The 22811-nt window shown below is 37.5% G+C and overlaps 1 protein-coding gene across 2 annotated transcripts in view; it reads left to right on the forward strand.

The window, feature by feature from the left end:
• The window catches only part of LOC147062002 (copine-9-like), a 72588-nt gene that overhangs the window by 28965 nt on the left and 20812 nt on the right, over positions 1 to 22811 (forward strand). The window contains exons 5-9 of one of the 2 annotated variants that reach the window (XM_085912658.1): positions 2853 to 2899; positions 6860 to 6963; positions 8609 to 8648; positions 8869 to 8871; positions 9304 to 9380. In XM_085912658.1, the coding sequence (XP_085768784.1) occupies positions 2853 to 2899; positions 6860 to 6963; positions 8609 to 8648; positions 8869 to 8871; positions 9304 to 9380 (271 nt within the window). Of the gene's footprint in view, positions 1 to 2852; positions 2900 to 6859; positions 6964 to 8608; positions 8649 to 8868; positions 8872 to 9073; positions 9129 to 9303; positions 9381 to 22811 lie in introns of those variants that run through there. The other variant, XM_085912651.1, reaches the window with a different exon arrangement.

Genomic DNA, 22811 nt, shown 5'->3' on the forward strand with positions numbered 1-22811 from the left:
TTAGTTTCTTTGCTGCCTGTTGTAATGATGAACCTATATTAATCAAACAACTTCAAAACAAAGTCATCATTTTAGGATTAGTCAAATAATCAATATTTATAACGCATCGTCTGTTGATATTGTATTTGTTAGTGTTCAACAAGAGGTTAAGTTTGACTTATATTTTTGTGTTGATATTAGTCTTATGGTATTTACATGAGTGCCTTTAGGAATTTTTACCAGTAGACACGGTTACCCTGCAGCTGTTGAATCTAATGAATTTGAAAATAATAAATAATTACATACAAAATGACAAAAAAATGGTTAGTTTCTGTTTTTGATTCGTGAAAATGGTAGCTATCTTCTGCAAAAAATAAGGAAATATCATCTGTCTGATCATTTATTTATCTTCATCCGAAATGCCTCATGAGACAGCTGACTGTAGTATGTTATTATGTTTTGGTCTCAGTTGTATATGTCTAATAAATAATACATCTGAATCACATGAATAAGCTGAGCCATAGAGACTAGTGTTGGTATTCAAATGACCCACAAATACATTTCAGCTCATTTTTAGTATGAGTATGAAACCATTTTGTATTCATGAAGGCTTGTTGCAATTTCTGCTGTCAGTCAATGTTTTAAAGATGCTGCTTCTTTTAATAAGAGTCATTTCTGGGAGGAAGACACCAGTGTTGACCTGTATATTCATATTCATTACCATCTTGTTGAGTTTTTTTTTTTTATTTTTTTTTTAAACATATTACAGGCATGCGTGACCTCAACTACTTTGTCGCCGTCCTTGAGGAGTCACAGGCTTTGTGTCTTTCCCCAAGCTTGTGAATTCGTCTGTGTTTGGAGCACAGTAGATCGAGCAAGAGATTATGAATTCAATGAAAAGCAAATGTCTGTTATTTTCTTCAAAGAAAATGCTATGACATATGCTTTTGAAACCTGATGAGATGCCTTACTCTCAACTAAATAGTTGGGGTTAGTCTCTAATTAACAGTCTCTAATTATATTTACCAGTCTAATGAATGAAAATACATTTGATTTGTTCTATCTTCTCCTAAAACAAACTTTTTAAAAATTCACACATTTACGTAACATGTTTTTGTCAAAAGATAAAATGTGCTCAACATTTTTGAACTGTGTGAAAACACACCAGATTTGTTCTCCATCTAACCTGCAAAGCCGGAAAATGCGAGCACATAACATACCTGTACCTAATATGTGCTTCTTCTTCTTCTTCTATATGTAGCAAACAAAACAACACAATGCGAATCAATGTTGGCTGGACGTCATGAAATACATGGCGGTCTGAAGTGCACTCGTAGCTCTAATTTCGATCAGTTAAAAACAATAATATTGGTCAAGTGACAGCCCATGTCTAAACAATCTCTTTGCAAGCAGTTCTTTTTGTGCTAATTTGAAAGGCCGAAAGAAGAAATTCCCAGCCAAAGAGACAACGGCAAGAGAGGTGATTCCTCCTGACATCCTCTGCTCTACCACTGCTAAACTCTCCTGCAGTGCATATAATGTGATTTGTGCTTGAATGCAACTTCAGTCTTTTTCTCAGTCACCTGGGCCCTTGATGTCCTGTAGTCCATTGTCACGAATTGTATTTAGAGGTAGGCCTTCAAGTGCTGGCAATGAATAGGCGTGTGATTTGGCTGCTCTGAGGCTGAGCAGATGGGGATTTTCCTCTCAGTCACTATCCATAAAAGAGGTAATCAGTCAGGTCCTTTGGCTGACACTCCATTGGATTAGTGTGATGTCGCCGCCGTGCTTTGGTGCTGTTACTCTGCAACCTTGGGGAGATACCAAGGTCCCATGACTTTGATTGCAGACAAAATGCTTTCGGTGGCTTGGACGTCATTACATGTTGGAGACGAGACAGAATCGGTGCAATTTAGGGATTGAATCTCTACCTATTGTCCGCAATCATTCATTTATGAGACTAGAATGAACAAAAGCCATTGAAACAAATATGGCTAGCAATCTAACAAAGGAATGTTCTGCCAAAGATGCAATACTGAAAAGACTCCCTGCCTTCTGCTCTTTCTCTGTTATCTCCCCTCAGTTAATTGCTCATTAGGAGGAAAAATGTGGTTTTAATCGTGTGCTGGTCCAAAAATGTCTGAAGTTCATTCCAGCTAATCAATTTCAGACAAACATGCAGTAGCTGATTGTTCCCATTGAAACACAAAAAGCAACACTTGACCGATCATTAAAATATCCAATTAGAGATTCTCTCTAGCGGGTCTTGTTTGTATGCTTAAGCAAGCACATTTGTGTTTAATCTTAACATGACAAAGTGATGAATTTGTGGGTTTATAATTTGGTTGTTATAATTGCTTATTTATGCAGCTGAGCCGCAGATCAGAAACAAAAGCTCTGGTTTGTAAGGAAACCATATTGAAACATTTTGTATACATTCAAAGTCAGTGTGTGGGTGAGACTGTTTTTTTTTTTTAAAGAAAAATACATGTTGTGTGATACTATTCTACCTTTGAAAACCTGGTTATTCATTTATAATTTGAAAATATGGACTTAGTTGTTGATTTACTGTGTCGGAACTACTGGGCGACAGCCAGTAGACGGATTGTTTGTTGATTCAGTTTGACTTAATTTGCGGTGTGAAGAACAATTTACACATCAAACTTGTTTTACATTTCGAATATTACTGTGGTCACATTTTGGTAAATACTGTATATGAGAGGAATTTCCACCAGAAACATGTTTCCACAATTGGGTGAGAAATCCTTAACTCATTGGTTTTGCAATTGAGAAAGGTTTCTGTACACTCCTTTTCAGTCAAGTGTACTGGCTTTGTGTCTAAATCAATTCTTGTCACACTCTTTTCTTTTCAGTGGTGGTTCTGTATCTGCAGGCTATAGGAACCAAAGAGTGGAGGGAGGTAAGAAAAATATTTATTGTCAGTATATGCCAGCATCCTGTTTTTTTTTTTGTGTGTGACACATAACACATCTTTATTGACCATAAGTGTGAGTGACTTTCCATAATGCGGAGACACAAATGAAAAAGTGTCAACCTCCTCAATGGCGCTACAAAGTGTAATCACAGTCTAAAAAATGCTACCTGGGTTATAAAAAAAAGTGAAGATTGAATTAGAAAAGACAAACACACATTGTTAAAAAAAGAGAACAAAGACAACTTCCAGTCATGAATAAGGATACAAAGATGCACAAGAGAGATTAATGGTTTGTCTCGTTAAATGTGAGCTATCCTCCCCCTGCCATCTTGCAATATTGCTCTCTGTCTTTACTATTAATGGCAGGGGGTTGTGACCGTTCATTCATTGCCTCTTCCTTCACCTGTTTTGTCACGTTTCAATGTTACTTTTTTTTCCAAGAGGTGAAAGATGAGAAGAGCATTGGTGCATTCGTCAAATCCTGAATATGGGAGATATGTTACACATTACTGCCACGAAATCATCAACCAAAACTAAATTGAAAATTCCAAGTTAACTTTTATGTTCATTGGGAAATTTGCCATGTGAACAGATGTTCTCAGATAAACCGTAACTTTTATAGTTGTGCTAAATTTTTTTACTACTTAACTTTCTTGTTTGTTTGATACATTAGAGAAAGCAGATATTTTGTAATAAAATACCTGTTCTAAGACAAAGTTACGCTCTCCTCCACAAGTAAGTAACAGTCAGGCCAAGACCGAAAACATTTGGATTGGAAATCAAGATATCATATCAAAATATGTATGTGCATCAATATTTCAGTTCTTATTTTGAGGGGCTTCGTTTTAGCTCTGGTACACAATTTAGAACATAGCACCTTTTGTTTGAACCCATCAAATTTTCATGTAAGCAAAAGCTTTGGAACAGTAAAATTTAATGATCAAATAGTAAATAAAATATTTGGCTGGATGATTTAGGATCACTCGAGCATTTTAGTTGCATCGATCTTTAAAATAGCAGACAAAGGTCTTGTTCAAAATGGTGGCTCCAAATCCAATTTCTGTCATAACCCACAGTGTATCGGTCTTGACTTTATTAAGTCTGAACAACAAAATCGTATGAAATTTGATTTGAGCAAGATGGATCCAACTCCCAAACCACATGGTGAGGAGAGTAGAAGCTCTAGTCTCTCAAATCTGATAGTAAATCACTTTTTGCTCACTTGCATGCAAACAGGCAATAAGGAGAAAAACCTTGAGCATATCCACTGTGATTCATAATGACTTTGGTGATAGACACAAAAAAAAAAGAAAGTGCCTACGGGTTTTAAAGCCAGGTGCAGCTACTACCGAAGCAAAAATAAATAAAAAAATAACAATTAAATAAATTCATAGGGCAGCACGGTGGCGCACAGTTCCGAGATGCTGGGTTTGCTTCCAGCTCCTGTCTTCCTGTGTGGCGTTTACATCATCTCCCCGTGCTTGCATGGGTTTCCTCCGGGTGTTCCGGTTTCCCACCACATTCCAAAGACATGCATGGCAGGTCGGTTGACCACTCTAAAAAAAATTGTTTGTTGGTTTGATTATGACTGTGAATGCTATGTTTGTCTATCAATGCCCTGTGATTGGCTGGCGACCAGTTCGAGGAGTACCCCGCATTCCACCCTAAGTCAGCTGGGATAGGATCCAGCACGCCCACAGCCCTCATGAGGATAAGCGGTTCGGATAATGAAGGAAGAATAAATGACTGAATGAATGAATAAATAACTCATCTTTGTATATATGGCATTGCAAGTGCATGTTCTGAAGGCTACTTTGTTACTATAGCAACCAATGCAGACAGGTCAGTCCATAGAGCTAATATATGGATGAAATATAAGTATATACTATGATCTGATCAGTTGAAAATGACTTTGTCGACAGTCCAGCTTCAAGATATGATTTAATCACAACATAGGAATTGTTCTGTGCCGACCTTTTCTGTAGAAGTTCACTTTGCTGTTTCCATCATGTGTTACATTGAAATTTATTGCACCGCTCCCAGAAGAAACCAAGTATATCACATTCTAACAGCCTATCAGTCCAGTCAGCCCAGCAGCTGAAAACACCATCTCCCAAGATGTCAAAAGTTGCAGTGATGAGTCAATTTTGCCATCTTGGGATGAACTGTCCATCCATCCATCCATCCATTTTCTGAACCCCTTTCTCCCCACGGGGTCGCGGACGTGCTGGAACCTGTCCCAGCCGTCATCGGGCAGCAGGCGGGGGACACCCTGAACTGGTTGCCAGCTGATTGCAGGGCACACAGAGACAAACAACCATCCGCACTTGTACTCACACCTAGGGGCAATTTGGAGTGCTCAATCGGCCTACCAAGCATGTTTTTGGGATATGGGAGGAAACCGGAGTGCCCATATATATATATATATATATATATATATATATGGGCACCTTTGTGTTCATATATATATATATATATATATATATATATATATATATATATATATATATATATATATATATATATATCAATCTTTATTGAATGACCATCCCTGAACTTTCAGTTTTAGTCCTTGTGTCAGGATGTAATCAGGAATGGAATCAATTGCAGTCTACAGAGGTAAACATACAGTCATCAGATAGTGTGCAATCATTTTTAGTGCCAGGAGCCGATGACAATGCATGAATTGAATTGAAACAATTTTCTTTTCCTTTTGAAATTACATTTCCAATCAAGAAACAAATGGCAGATAGAAAAAGCAACAGCGTTTGTGACATTCTTTCACTGAACCTGGAATCCAGTGGTTATAGTTTCATCAGCTTCACAAGTTCAATCCATAAAGTGTGTTTTTGACAGGATTTATGCAGTTGAAGTGATTTTTTGACGACACTTGACATGGTACAAAGAGAAAACATTTGAAACATAAACTTGACAGCAACAAAATTGATCATCTGAAAGGTTAAAATGTACGAGTATGATTAAAAGCAAAGCCGCAGTGAGCTATTTGAGCTCTAAGATTTGAGCCTGACATAGTTTTGTTCTACAGGTCACGTATCTTGTCTGTGCATTTAAAATTAGAATTCCAAGATCAACCTAAAATATCGTGAGGTGTCACGTTATAAATGACGGACTAGTTATGTTTTTCCCCATTGAACAAGTACATATTGCACACCTTAAACAGACTATATTTGGTATGTTTAGCTTGAGCCTAAATGTTAAAGTTTAAGGCAATAGAATCTTGTCCCACCCATTCAATAAAAAAAAGTAAAGACAATATTTCCCCCTTTCAATGAGTGCAAATCATTATGGCAAAAAAAGGTAAATTTACTTCTTATAGCAATCCTGTCAACATGAAACCCCTTTTATTTTGGCTATTAAAAACATCCCTAATTGTTTCCCCCACAAGCAATTGTAGCAGCTCTTTAAAAAAAATTCACCCCAGATTGAAATTTGAAACCAATAGGGATTTGCTGTCAGGTGATATGGCAGGTGGGTTCTAAGGTCCAGGGCACTTCCATGAGTCCTTGGTAATGAATAGGGTGAGGACACACTTGATAGCGTCGTCTATGTGTCCAGGGCACTAAAGACATGAGTCAAGCTATTGTAGCTATGGCGAGGCAGTGCCGAAATCAATAGCTCATTACTTGGCGCTTTCGGGCCAGGCCACGCAGGCGAAGCTGGTCGTCCACTGGGGGAATTAGTGGTGGTGTGCCTGGACTTGTGCGGGATAGCGAGTCTCTATTCTTGCTTTAAATAGCCCCCTGACTTCTCACGAGACAGCATTTAGCACAAAGCCCAGGCAATTTTTGAGAGCATTTTTCAAAGGATATTTGAGTGTTTTAACTCGAACAAATATTGTAATGATATTCATGTGACTTTGTGATTTAGTTTTTCTTTGTTTTTGAGGAAGTTTAATCACATGTATTGACTTTTCTGCTGTTGTAGTCTGGCCGGACAGAGGTGATCGATAACACCCGGAATCCTGATTTTGTCCGAAAGTTTGTCTTGGATTTCTTCTTTGAAGAAAAACAAAGTATAAGGTTTGATGTGTAAGTAACCTGTTGTTTTATTCAAATTCCCCAAAGAAATCCAAGGTGGGATGACTCTGTTGCATCACAACTCAATTTGGTGAAAATAAATTTTTATTCAGGAGGGTATAGCACCAAATTGGATGATAAATGAAATTCGATCATTATTCATTAAAAAAAAAAGTCACTTGGTGGCCTCACTGATTAGATTTTTTTTTATACTCACTTAACTTCACTAACCTTTTTAGCCTCAATAAATAGCTATTAAAGGTCACTCACATTCCACTTAAGCTTCATCTGCAGGGTATGAGCTGTTTCATTATTGTGACAATTACTTTGACTAAACTGAAGATAGTGAAGTGAGGAAATTGTACCTAAAAAAAAATTGCATATATTTTCATTTTGTATACTCATGTTCTTGAACAGTTAGTTGAAATTTAGACTGACCCAATATGTAAAACATTTGGACTTCCTTGTGTTCTTTCCTTCACGTGAGAACAATTAACAGTGTTGCCCACCATTAAAAGTCGTTATTGAAAGCCGGATCGATTCCACTGAACAGTAGGCATTTGTATCTATGATTATTTCATTTGAGCTTTGCAATAAGATTGTGCAAGCTTTGTTTTTCTGACAGTAAAAAAAAAAAACAAGCAGTCAGAATAAAGTACTGCTTGGAGCTCATTAAATCGACAAATAAAAACACTGTGGAAAAAATGCACTTCTGAGCTAAATTGCATGCAGTCAGTGACTATTAAAGCACAGATGGAAGAAGTTATATCCAAATCTAAGCACTCAACACATACGTTGTCGCCGCTGTTTGCAAAGATACATTTTGAATGTCACACTGAATTATGCGCAGAATTCAGTTCCTTTCTGAAGAAGCAAAACCATTTGTGGAGATAAACCTTTCAGATCAAGGGCCACCAACATGGTGTCCACAGGCAGCAGGTAGCCCCCAAGGACCACATGAGTGACCCAACGTCTAAAAATAGCTCACCACTGAGATGCCTCTAATGTTTTTTTGTGTCCACTCTACCTGTTACCAGTGAAATATATCTGACTCCTTTTTTGTTGCTATTCCTTTTTTAAATGACACTTGCATATGATGTAATTTAGAACTGACAGTATTTAAAAGAAAAAATATATATTTTGCACATGACCAAACCATAGCATTTGTGAGAACAAACTAGCAAGCGCACTGATGATGAAATGATTTTCGTTTCAAGTAATGTGAGAAAATGTCGTATTTCAGAAGTGTGTTCATTCGGTTTCTTTGATGTAATTCTCCGTTTGAAATTCACCGTTACTTCACTCACCGTATATCTGGCTCCAGCTCTTTTTAGTATTCCATTCAAGACACCTTGTTTGCAAAACATTGATTTTCAATATTACAACAAAAAACATTGTACTTTAACTGTAATGAGATGAAAGGCAATGTTTTCACGGGTAATTAAACCCCCCCTAAATGAAATTAGCCAACAAGCTTAAAAATAAATATTGTGAGAGGATGATATTGTTTGTATAATTTGAGTCCAAATGAAGAGAACAACACTGACCGCATTATAAGTAAACAACATATCACTGATAATAAGCTACAACTCAGTTTTGCAAATCTAAAGCTCAACAAGCTTTAAGAAATGTCTTATTATGTCTTTGTTTCTGCCAGGTATAATGTGGACTCTCGAAGCTGCAACATTTCCAAGCACGTAAGTACAGTATGTTCAATGTCCACTGACAGTTTTGACTCAGTCCTGATAGCTGTCATTAGCAGTGTAAAGTCATTTACAATGTAAGAGTGAACAACAGCCATGTTGTGACTCAGTAGGCATAAAGTGTCATTCAGAACTCAATGTAGCAGGAGCCTTTCTAATGACAAATGTTCCTTCTTTTTTTTCTCACAAAACTTTCAATCATGCCGGAGCGCAGAAGGTGAGTGGTTTATGATTAAAGTACATTGCTAGCCTCATCCTCCACTCATTCCATGATTTATGTTCTGAAATAGTCCACCTCATTGCTTTTTCTCCCATTCTTTCATTCCATCTCATCAAGGGCAAACAACATAAGGCAGAGAGTTTCCCCTCCTTGGTTGTGTTCTTGCTCACGCTGTCTCGCTGCAGCTGGACTTCAATTGTACAAGCAACTGTTGTTGTTTGAGACGACAGCAGTTTGTGTCACGACATTTACAGGTGCTAAACACGTCTAGTCTATTCCCTCCTGACACAAAACAAAAGACATCTCATGTTTCATCCTGTCGTTATTTTTTTGGGGGGGGATGTTCCGGAATTGAGTGCGTATGACTGCAGCTCCACTATTATGTCTTTCATCTGCCTTGCAATTAATTCACTTTCTCTTTTCATTCAGGACTTTTTGGGACAGACGTTTTGCACCCTTGGAGAAATTATTGGTTCCACGGGAGGGCGTCTGGAGAAAACGCTCTCGTAAGTCTCGCAGCGTAATCTTGTTTATACTGATATAATTAATCATGACAAATTAATTCTCAATTTCTGCTATTGTGTTCAATGATAATAAAATGTATGCTCATGAATATTGATGGCCGGCCCCTGATGAAATCTAAGCTGTAATACCCATCTCAGTGATGAGGTGCGTATCGCCTCAACTGATTTCATCTATTAGATCGCAATGTCAGAGGAAAGATCATGCAAAACATCTTTGTTCATCAAAGTGCATGGTGCAAGTGATCAAAACAAAGGTCCCCTGTGGGAATACTGACAGATGATGATGGAATAGTTGAAAAATCCCCACTATTACCTTCTCGGAAATACACTACTTCCCAGAACCTTATACAATGCAAACACAAGCCTTTTGATTTCTTATCCATAGTCCATGTGTAAAGGAACTCAATAAATTTTCTGTTCATTCTATCGCCATTTGAAATTCAGGACATGAGTCCCTTCCAAGGTCGATTAAAGTTAGAAATACAAACATAATTGGTGTGTACAGTCAGTTTTCCTTTATTCGCTCTTCATATCCTTTGGGTCCAACAAATGTGTTAAAATGGCTCCTCATGAAATATTTATAAGCTATTTCCTTGTAAAATGTGGAAACCTGTGCTGGATGCTTGATAGAAGTTGGTTCACTTGTCTTAGCTTGCTCTCTTGTTTACTTTCAAGTAACATTTTTAGGACGAATGACACTTTGGTGCAAGATCTATCATATAACAGTGGTTGTCAAACATTGTACTTCAAGTACCCCCTCCCCCCAAAAAAAAGAAATCTCAGTTCTCCAAGTACCACCATCATGATCAACATTTAAATACAATAGGTTTGTAGGCCTATACGAGGTAGCTGTTTTATTCTTAAAAAGTATGTTGACTATTGTGAATTACTCTAACATTGTGCTCACTGTGCTTGGCAATGGGGACATAAAAAAGAACATTACTTAAATCATTATAGTGCAGTTCATAAAAGAAAATAAATGAAATAAAAATAATGCAAGATAAATAATTCAAAGAAATAGATTTTAATGAATAAATGCAAATGAAAAAAGGTTAAATTCCACAAAAGTATGTTTTAAAAAAATACAGCACCATAAGAAAATATAATTGAAATGAATCTTCTTTAGTTTTTGCTGTGAATGATGCATTCTAACTGCTTCAGTTCATCACATTTTTGGAAAATTGCGCTGTATATGATTGACAATGTCATTTCAGATGCGAAGATTTTATGCCTTTTTTTGCTACCAACTTTACCATCGACCTCACACTGATTCAAATCAAAACAAATTGGATATAATTCATCTTACATGCCTGATTCTTGCTGTTTTCCAAGATCTATGAGTGTGGGAGGCAGTTTACAACCAAATCGCACCTTCGGGAGGCCATTCTGATATCTTGCTAAATCTACAGTCTCAGACAATGTTAAAATTGACACCATTATATCGAGTTATATGACCACAATGTAGTTAATCAAACATCCTCGACCCTGTTTCACAAATATAAGATCACATTTGATTTCTTGCTTTATGCAAATCACAAAGCTTGTATACATTTTCGACTACCGGGAAAGATGCTGGATTGATGTAGGTGTGTGAGCAGAAATTATGTAAATGAGGAAAATCATGTACCAAATTTGTTAGGAACTACTTTCATAGCTTTTACAATTAGTTGCTAAACAAATAGAAATAGTCATTCAGTACATTTAAATCTCTTGCGATTGGCTGGCAACTAGTCCACACACACGCACGCACGCATGCGCCCAGGCACACTTAATACCAAAGAATATGAAAATGTCATATTTTTTCCCTGATCCTGATTCCACATCACACCTTATTTTGATGGCTTTGATATTAAATTTCTATCTCGTGCAAGATCTGAGCATTGGGGAAAACAAATGAAAGGATGCGAACAGAGCAGCCTGAAGCAACACACTTTTTGTTTTGTTCTGCTTTTTGGAGGCCAAACGATCACAATTACTATTCTTTCCGTACGGTCAATGTCTCTGATGGCGGCCTGCAGCAGAGAGACAGCTGTCAGGAGTCTCTGGTAGGCCAGACACAGGAAAGCCCGAGGGAAGAAACAAGGTAGGCATGAAGCGAGGCACATAAAAGAAGGCGTGTGAAAGTTGACAACCGAGTAGAGCAGAGAGAGGGGGAGGATATCGATGCTGAGATACAGGCAATTGATAGAAGAGGAGGATGAGAGGCAGAGGAGGGAGGAACAGAGAGAGGCCGATTTGAGCGGATTCCTCCTCGCTATATATGCTGTGATTGAGAAGACTGCACTTCAGGTGCCTACACACAACAAAAAAATCCACAATGTACAAGACATATTGGATTTTCCCCTCCGTTTTCAGACTCGCACTTCCAAATTATGTACAGTATGACTCTGGTTGCCTCCTCGTGTCAGTGGGTGTATGCTTCTAAAGGGTCAACACTTTTAGAAACGGACTCCATGCTGCGTGGCAAACTAAGCACTCCTTTCCACTTACCTGTGTGTTGCTATGGCGACCAAAATATGTATCAGTTGAGGCGGCAAATGTATAATAATGACTCAAAATGTACTCCCTTTTGAAAAGATAAATGTGGGGGTTCGTACTTCACAGTGTGGATACTGTGCTGTGGGAGCAGCGGATACCGGAGGTTATTTTTAAACTGAAAGTGCTTGTGATAATGCTCACGCACAGATACACACAGTTTAGGTTTTTCAACACGATGATTTTGCAGTGGCCAGTATGATATGAAACGCTGACGTTAAAAAAACGTGAGGGAAAAACAAAGCTAAAGAAACAGAAACTGCCTGTTCGTAAGGGTGGAAAAATGAGGTCGATCTATTAATAATCTCACTGTCTGCCAAGACTGCCTTGTGTGGATTGGGATTAGACAGGAATGGTCTTTTTTTCCTCTTGCCCAGAAGCCAGTTGTGGCACTTACACTAGACATGTCTTTGTCTTGTTCAAAAAAAAAAACTTCTTTGGAGGTTACCGAAGTATGACCCATTTCTCTGAACCTGCCCGCCCTGAGGTAGAAATAAACAGCAAAATAATAGATCAAAGACGAATGATCTGTCAGTTTAATGAACAATGGTAGACATCAACATTGGAACGATAAAATGACAGTTTTAAGATTCTAAAATGCTGTTTGAGAATATTGAATGATGTTTAAAATTAATGGTTTGTCTTCTCTCCTATCATGTACTGTACCCTTGAAAAATAGCATACGTCTTCTGGAGCCAGATCCCAATTTAACTTGAGAAAATTGCCTTGGTCTCTGAAATGCACTGATACATTTTTGTCTCATAATCCAATTTAAAGATAGATGCCGGAGCACAAAAACTTGGCTGGACTGTCTGGAATGTAAAATAAAAATCTGTAATTTTTCCTCCCCCACCGGGATAAAGAGCAGTGGACAGCCCAAAAAGCCCTTCAGCCGTTTGTCAAGAAAGCAACGTTTTTAATCAGTGAACCACGAAAAATGCATAGCACCATAGCCCTGGGTCAAAAAGTGGAGATATGATATACTATGAGGACTAGTTCTCGCAGTACTTCATATTTAGTTTTAACTACGGCTGGCATCCTCATGAAAGAAAGCAAGAATACTAAAAATAAAAAAGGACTAGTATAATAATTTGAAAAATTACGATTCAGCTGGATCGTGAGGCAAACACCTCGATACATACTACATCGACGAAATAGATGTAGGAGTATGTTATGTCATAATAAATCCTACAAATAAATGACAGTAATTAAAAGAAAATAACTTTCTGCTAATTACAGGGACTTAAGATTGTACATTTTGTGTGACATACTTTATTACACACTCAGCAGGAAGCCACCCACTCCATTGCCTTTAGCACGGTGGTAGCATGAACTATTTGTTTGGGTCTAAAACCTGAGGTTGATAGAGGCTGGATGGATAGTGATTTACAAAGTTGCCTTCCTCTGGTGAGTTAGTGATGGCAAACCGACTGTCAAGCGATGATGACAGTCAGGATTCTGCACATGAGCTGCTGGTCAGTCTGTTCATGAATTGTGTTGTTGGAGGGTAGAGTGTGGAATTGTGGGCAGCTGGTCGGATGACTTCACATCTGAATTGTGACCCAATGCACAAATGCTACAAGCACTGGCCAATGCAACTTTGTCAGCCGTGGGATGTACCATATTTCCACTGCTGATGAGAGGCAGTGTATTTTGCAAGGAAAAAATTATCAATGAGAAAAAAATCCATCCATCCATCGATTTTCTGAACCGCTTTGTCCCCACGGGGGTTGCCGGCGTGCTGGAGCCTATCCCAGCCGTCAGCAGGCGGGGGACACCTTGAACCACTTGCCAGACAATCGCAGGGCACACAGAGACGAACAACCATCCGCACTCGCACTCATACCTAGGGACAATTTAGTCTTCAATCGGCCTACCAAGCATGTTTTTGTGATGGGGGAGGAAACCGGAGTACCCAGAGAAAACCCATGCGGGTACGAGGAGAACAACTCCACACAGGGAGGGCCGGAGGTGGAATCGAACCCCCGCCCTCCTAACTGTGAGTCGGACGTGCTACCCAGTGCACCACCGAGCCGCCTGAGAAAAAAAATCAATGTATTGAATAAATTGATTAATCAGCCTGCCCCAGAAAATACACCACACATTTATTGATTAAGATATCATATCGTAATCATATACTCTACTGAGAGGTGTCTAATCTTTTTGTTTAAAATTACTTGTGGTTTGAGTCGTGTAAGATGAAGTGTTCATTCACCAAAAGCATTTATAAGAAAAGTTAGGGTTCCAATGTCATTTGGAAGTTAATTTTACAACATCCATTTTATCCAAGTACAGTAATGCATTTCAAAATTTGTCTGGTGATCTTCCAAGAGAGACCAAAAAGTCCCCTGAAAAGATATTTTATCTCACCCTCTTTTGCATTCCTTTGGTCAGTCAAAGTTTTGATGGTAAAACATTTGCACTATAGACAAGAATTCATTTAACCATTGCTAGCAAGCGTTGAGTAGTTTCTTAGGTGTTTTATCTTCATTTTTCTCAATTATAAGACCATCACAACTCTCATGCGTGACCTCCATTTTTTACCCCATTTCCCACATTTGAAGATTATAATTGTCACTGGATTGGAAAATGATCAGGTTTCATTATCTCTGAGAGGGTGCCGAAGATTCCTTAAGCTAACATTGAAGATCAAGGTGAAGTTCAAATTTAATCGGCCGTGCCAGTGAAGCCATTTAAAAGTTTCAATATTTAGTAATGTTTTCATTACATTAGTTCTTGACTGGCAATTGAACCCTTGCTACAGAAAAGTTAGCCGTGGTAGACCGGCATACCATATTTTATTGATCCATTTTGGGAGCCGTTCCATACATCTTTCTACTGGTTTTGCAACTTTAGTTAGATCCGTGCATTCATTGGATTGGCTTCTTTAGGTTCCGACCATTCTGTAAATATTTTTATTCTGTACTGTAAATCATGTTGCCTTTACCAGATAAAACTAAAGTGCAGTGCTTTATTGAACAAATCGTAACAGAGTAGCTTAGAATAGTTTGAAGCAATATACAGCAGCTTCAGAAAGTATTTGTCATGAAAATTTGCAGTGACAATATGAGGAATAATTACTGAAGATATATTTGTGATTCGTAATTTGACATAACAGCATTTTTATTTGCATACAATATTGGAGCCACCCTGTTTTTCCCAATTGAAATGTGAACATTTTGTGTTGGTATTATCATTAAGTATATACTACACAAATAATAATTGGAAGCTGCTTTACAGATTTTCATCTATGGCAGAGATTTCTGGAATGTAACAATCCCTTTTTATTGTCCGTAAACAGTTTGCTTATATTGTTCATTGAAAACTATATTATCACAGTTTCTTGTTCCTCCATAAATGAAATCAAATTAAAGCATTTGGTTTTTATCCATCTGATAACAAATGCATGTTCATTTTGATTCCTCACAAATGATTGAAAGTGATTTATCTGAAGGATCTTCAACACAAAAGGGACAAAATCACACTAATTAATTATAATTTAGATGATTTAGTGGTTTTCCAAATGAGGCAATCCATTATCAAGTTAAGCATTGAAAAATTAACTACATCCTAACATTTTCCATTTTGTTTCATTCTGAACAATCAAACTCAGCCATCACCCCACCATGACCACCCACCCACCCACCTGCTTACACACACACGCACTTTCCTCCCCTGCGGTCAATGTCCTAGCGAAGCATCACCCGCCATCTGGTGCAGTCGTTGAGGTCTCATCTGGCCTGCTCAAGACGAGCCACACGACAAAACACTTGCAGCTTCTGAAGGGCCTGTTAAACCAGTTTAGCCCAAATTTCAAATGGATATTATATCTCAGGCTTGTGGTAGATCTGTATCGGAAAAAAATTGTCTGTGCCACACTGTTGCTGCATGCTGTGTGCAGTCTTATTGCTGGGTAAATTAAAAACAATGCTTGCCACTGACTTTCAATTCCACTTTTGTGCAAAGAAAGAATAAGCTTTATTGCGTAGCAAAAGAATCTGAGTAAATAATCCATCTGTGTATTTTCCAGCTGGCAAGAATTAGTTGTTAGCTTGCAAAGCACAGATCTGTCAGCAGTTGGCACGCTTTAATGTGGAAATGAGTGATTCCTTCTTGCCAGCTCAAAGCGTCTTGGCAAATAATGTGACAGTGTTGTTCTGTGACACTCTTAATCTGTCAACCACACCAATTGTTGGACCAACAAGGGATTTGTAATAAATGCATTTTATATGAGAGAACGACTAAAGAATCACTTTTTAAATCATTTCACTTGTTTGTCGTGCCAAAATAACAAGTGGTGCAATACAGTAAACCCCAATACGGCCTCTGATAAGATGATTGGAGTTCCTTATGTTGAAAGTAAAACCAAATGAGAAGCAAACAAGAATTTTAACTGTCTTCAGTTATTAAACTCAAAAGGCACAATAAAAACACCTTCATTAAACTTACCCAACCAACATGATAAATAACGAATAATGTGTCAAGTTGATTGTTTTCAGACCATTATAAATTCCAGGCAGTTTCCCACTTATTTTATAAAATGTTTGTTGATACTTATTTAAAGGCACCAGTTTACTGGGCTGGTGAAAATTGATTTAATGGTCCTTCAAACCTTCTCTTTCATTGGGTATTTCAGGGAAGCACATTTTTACATTATACAGTGACATAAAAGAAAGAATTAGACCTCTTCTTAAATTCTTAATTTTTTGTAATGTGTCTCCACATTTAACATAATCAAACAAATGTCAAGATAACCCAAGAAAATGTAGGATTTAGTTTTTGATTAATTATTAACTACCTGCCCATATGTGGAAAAATGCCCTCTTTATAAATTGTGGATTTAATCTGGGTAATACAATAAAATAATCTCCAAGATTAGATCTGGAATGTGTAAAAAAGATGCTCCTTAATAGTAAATACCCCACTGAACCACACAGTGAAACCTATGCATAACATAAAAGCTAATGCATAACTGTTCGGATTGTTTATCTTGTCATTGTGTCATTCTGACTTGTCTCATTTGAAGAATGTAAAATGAGTCTTCAAAAGACTAGTTTTCAATATATCCATCCCATCGCTCAAATAGCAAATCACTTTTGGCCTCCGACAAACTAATGTGACAGATAAAAACTAACAGAACCATGTAGAGTTTATGAGTCAGATGCAGGTTAAGGTGACCTGTCACCCCCTGGCTTCACTGTTCCACCTTATATTTGCTTATGGCCAAGCATGACATAGCATTGCTGATTTAGCAACCGGGGTTGCCCCCCCCCCCCTTAATAGGTTGTCTTGCATCCAGTTGTTGAAATATTTTCCTCATAGAATATGCAACTCAAAAGCGAGCTTGCTTGTAGTAATCAGTTTAGCCTTTTCTGTGTTTTCGAACCTCATACCAAATATTTGATCAGACCAGTTTAAAAATCCTGACCATAGATTGTTTTAGATATTGGTAAATTGCTTTAGATGATTTGGTTTCAGAATATGGATCAGGACCACACAACTCTAAAAGTTGTGCAAGGCCTGCTATGCCATTCTGTGTGTCACTTTGGTATGTCTCGAGGAATTATTCATTAGCTTTTGATCAAGACATCAAGACAAGGAGAAAGACAAGGGAGAATTAAATTATAATACGTATTTGTTTGCATTCTATCATGTTGGGAAGTGTTTGCAACACACTACCACATTTTAGAACTAAATAATTTGCTTAAATCTCGTTGTTGTTGTTTTTTTAAACACTTCACTGCGAAGCTTGGTACAGTCTGGGCTGATAATGTGTCAATCACATAGGTTAATAGAAAAGAGTGACATTCAAAGATTTAGTGAGATGTATCACCTAAAATTGAATGTATCGATTAAAGAGGTAACCTCGCTGAGACTTTTTTTTCCAACAAATTGTGTCCTCATTAGGCACGCTGCTCCAGGAAGCTAGGGTTAAGATGAAATCCACTGGAGACCAGATGCAGGTGGTGAGGCTGGTGAAACAGAACCAGCAGGAGGAAGATGGATCCTTTTATCTGATCCACAGATGCCGATGAGAAGAAGCATTGGTCAAAAATAAAGAATTGGTCATTTAAAAAAGGAGCAATGATTGCTTGCTAACACATGATCAATTTCAATAGCTAGTATTAGAAAGTCCTATTTTGTACAGATTTAGGGATGGATTGGGTTCCGAAAGGTGGAAAAAAATATCAACATGACATATTATCTAAATAAGTACGTACAAATGAATAAATGTTTTCTTTTTGGAATTGAAGCAAACTGCACAGATAACACATGACTGTTTACAAACTTAGACCAAATTAAACAACCAATAAATTTAATAAACCAAAAATGCATGTTTAACATTCAATTCCCTGACAGTCTTTTACAAATAAATACAACTGAAAAAAAGTGTTTGGGTGAACTCTAAAACATGATGATGTTAACTTGTAACAACAAAAACATTAAGTGTTGTAGAGAGGAAAGCGGCAAACAGAGACATAACCTTAATTGAATGTTCCAGCAGTTTGCTTAGTGACCAGAGGATACAAAAACTCAATGCACACTCCAGCGATTTAAACCAAAGTACAGGCTTCCCAAGGTGACCTGACTCTCAATAAGTTGTTCATTAGTTGAGAGGTGATAGCGGGCAAAATTACTTTGCAAAGACTCTTAATGGCAATGTCATTACTTGTAATTTGGATGTAGATTGGAACAGTTCCAATTAGGGACTAGGGATTCATTCATTAGATAACTTGTTGCTTTATTATGTTTCGTTTTGGTGAAATCTGAGCCAGCCTAACTTTCAGAAAAAAGTGTGTGGAAAGAAGGCACAAAATACATATATCCATATCGTTGGTGTTGGGCCAAAAACTTCATGAGTCACAATTTGGTAATTTTCATGTTTTAAAAAAAAAAATCATCTTGATTATTATCACTCACATTCCCTCTCTTGATGATGCAATTTAGCTGAACCGTAGCTGTTTTGGGGGTCTCCTATAAAATGACTATTTTATATCCTGAGGTGGTGTCCCCTTCAAGTTCAGATTCTCTCTACCAGACGCCTTATAGTTTCTGAGCCAGATAGTAGCTGTTCCCAGTATTGCACTCTGGAGATACGGCAGACTTACTAGATTCCTTCCATTTGAGAAATTGATTGCGGCTGTCCTGCCATGGGTTCATTTGTGCCACTGTCAGGTCAACATAATAACTCAGCCAATAACAAAACACCATCTGGGACTTCTACTATGAAGCAGAACTTCACTCGTGGAAACATCAAGGCCACTTCCAACTCATTACATTTAGAAGAAAAATAGCATTGCACATTATTGTAAACCATCAATAGAAGAAATATAATAAGAAAGATAAGAAATAAACTGGTTTTATGAAGTGTAATTAAGCTGAAAGTCTCTCTCTCTCTCTCTCTCTCATATAAAACATGGAGTTGGTAGATTGATTTGTTCGTTAACTGATGAAACATTAGAGGTGACATCTGAATTGCTCCATTTTTTTTTCCACCTCATTGGAGCTGTGAGTGTCAAAAGCTCACTCGTAGCTTAAGTCATTGCTCACAGGTCAAAGGAAGAAAAAAAAAAAAAAGCAGCCAAGCAATGGCTTTTATTTTGAGAAACCAGTCATGCAACAATTCTGTATAATGCATAGCATATCAATGTAAGTGAAGCACGTAAAGTATACTATAGTACTAGTATAGTATACCAGATACAAAGCAAATGCTGTATATCCCAGAGAGGCCATGAGCAGCACAAGGATCACAGAGCAATCTTATTGGACACTTAGTAATTGCTTTGAGGCGATTCCCTTACATCACTGCAACACCAATTTCTTTTCCTGCCAATTATCTCGACTTTCATCTAATAGGAAAAAAAAAGTCCAATATTTCTGAACTCACATACAAGTAATAACTCAAGCTGACCAAATCAAGGTCACATTTAGCTTACGTTTGAATCCTTTGAGCTACAGCAGTTTAACAGCAAAGATTTTCATTCACAGGCAATATCATCCACCCAGGTTTCACACATATTGCTTTTTTAAAGAGAACATAACCCCAAAGCCGAAATATGGGAGACATTTTTTGAGTTGCAAATTAAACCCTTAGGCTCTCTCTGACAAGAACCAATATAAAATATTTTAAAGGAATGAGTATCTTTGTTAACTCAATATAATTCACCCTTGCAAGTCGATTACCAGGGCAGTGAAAATGTTGTTTTTCAATCATCCGTATGAAACACCTAAAGAGCATAATGAAGAAATTAGACAAATACTACATAAGAAGAAATGTAAGTACATTTGAATAGATGTTTAACTATTCTCGAACAAATGAGTACTTTGTTCATATTTTTAAATGTAATTTAATAAGCTCCTGAAACGAATTGCATTCACAATCTCATGTCTTGTTTTTACCTTTCCTTTCAAATGTTGTGCAATCCACACATAAGCGCAAGTGGATCCACTTTAGTGCTTTTCTTCAGGGTGATTGGTTTGTGCATTAACGCTGTGCCAAAATTAGCTTTAGAGGTTTCATGCCTTGTTCCGCAGCACCTTGACATTTTTTCAGTACAATCTTGTTACCAGTCCTTAAGAGCTTTTCCTTTCAGGCTTATTTTCAATTAAGTGAACAACATGCGGTATGAATACTGCACTCCCTTGGATCAAGACACAATTTCAAATTTTGATGCAAAATACATATTAAATATGTATTTTGTGACGTTTATGGAAGGCAGTTTTCTGAATCTGATTTGACTGATTTGAGACTGAGATTCATGGATGAATCTGAATTGAATCTGCTTTTTTTTATATAGTTAGTGAACCAACACAGTGTAACTTAATTAATTCCCTAACTTTGTAGCTGAATATAGCTGGTTTGTAAATCCAGGAGTAGTAGCTGTCCTATTACAATCAATGGAAATGCAATTATTCTGTAGATATGTTACATTTTTAATCACTGTGTGGTTGAAATACACTACAGTATGTGTACAACTAAATGAACATATACATATACAATATAAAGAACAAATCCTCCATCGGCACCACTGATTTTCATAAATTCAGGGTATTGCGAACGTAGACTCGAGTACGCTGTTCTTGACATTGCGGAAACCAGAAATAGACTCGCTGGGGTTATTTGGATGACATTGGCAAATAAATTGATGTCGTCCGCCATGTATGTGACATGATGGAGTGTGTCTGCGTGAATCATAGTAATGTACACATTTTTTTCTAAAAACTAATTTTACTTCAAATACAGTATGTAATAAATTGTTTATCATAAAAATTATTTTGATACTTTCGCAAAGTAAACATCAGAAAACGTTAAGACTTCTCCTCAATAACTAAGGTGACTAACTTCTACCAAAGTTAATTTCTTTTAAGACACATGTCCTTTTCGTCAATATTCCTCTCAGGTATTTTGTACTGTGCAAGACTATTCACCCTGGTTTGGCTCGGCTCAAAATGAACCCACTGATCAAATGTTTCCATTTACTGTGATGTACGTATCCTTTGTCAATCTTCGGCGGTGGAAGTCCATCCTCTCAACATTCAAAATGGTGCGCGACAAAGATGGGAGTTTGTTTGATTCAACATTAAACGCACTTCAAAATAACGAGAAAAACATTGAGACAATCGACAGCCGAGAACGCATTTAATTCAAGAGTAGTCATGGAGTTTTTCCGCAGGGTCACCTATGCGCTTCACTAATTAGTTCCTTAGAACACAGTGTTTGCTCAATTTTGCCCCACCTCAGAAATGCACATCAATGATACTAGACCAATCGCTGTTAGAGTGTTCGTTCTCGCTAAAATGTGAGCCTCAATTACTGACCATAAAATAGAGTAGTGACCCTCAAGTTTAACCTGCAATATGTTAAGAGACTCAAATGAATACTTGGCATCATTACTTCATTTGCAGCCTGTATCTTGTGTTTTTACGGACAGCGGCTCACAGCGACTTCACGATGATGGACTATTGTGCACAATTTCAAAACTGTTTTCATTGGTTGCATGTCTCTCATTACAATTTTATTGTTATATAACAGGAACTCAGATATAATGAACCTTTGAAATATATGCTGCAAGGGAACAGCCTGTTATTACTATCCAGCAGTCACTGAAGAGACACAGCTTGGAGGGAAAGTCTTCATTTCGAAACAGGACATATTATACTGTACACCAGACAGTTTTGCAATCGTATCAATGCAAAGAAATTCTTCCACGGTGCTTGCCTTGACGCTCTGCATATTGTAAATGATCTTTCAGAGTGTAAACTGCAATCTTGTAGATTTATGTGCACTTCTACTGCTCTCAGAATGTTGAAATTCCATTTTTATCTTTACGCTCAGGCTTTACTCCTGGTGTCCTCGAACTCATTTTTATCTTATTTCAGATGTCCTATTCATTTTGGTTGTCAAATAAAAGGAAAATACAGTTAGGAGGTCTGACAGGATTGTTATTGTGCAAACTGCTTCATCATGAAATCAAACAGCTGAGCTCTAATAAAACATTTATGTTAAGTGGACATTGGCTCAACCTTCTGACTGAACCTCGGGCTTTGGGTCCAGCTAGTGACAATTGGCTGCAGATGCCAAAATATTGAAATAACAAAGAAAAGCAACATCACTTACATTTGCAAATGTAATGCCTCATTTTTCAGACGATGAGGTTAATGTTCCAGACCACGCCCACAATTCACAAAATCCATGAAGTAGTATTTATGGTATAAACTTTCTTGCATAGCCCTCCTCAACAGCAAACAACAGCGTATGCATGCATGTGAGGTGGCAGTTGTTGATGTTGTTCCCTTCAGTCACCGGCCACACATTGAACACTATAGCAACTATGAAAGTGGATATGTTCATGGCTTTTAAGGGCCGGTCTGCTCTTT

This window comes from Syngnathus leptorhynchus, chromosome 1 (assembly GCF_054491065.1).
Source record: "Syngnathus leptorhynchus isolate UIUO chromosome 1, UIUO_Slep, whole genome shotgun sequence".
Classification (NCBI taxonomy): domain Eukaryota; kingdom Metazoa; phylum Chordata; class Actinopteri; order Syngnathiformes; family Syngnathidae; genus Syngnathus; species Syngnathus leptorhynchus.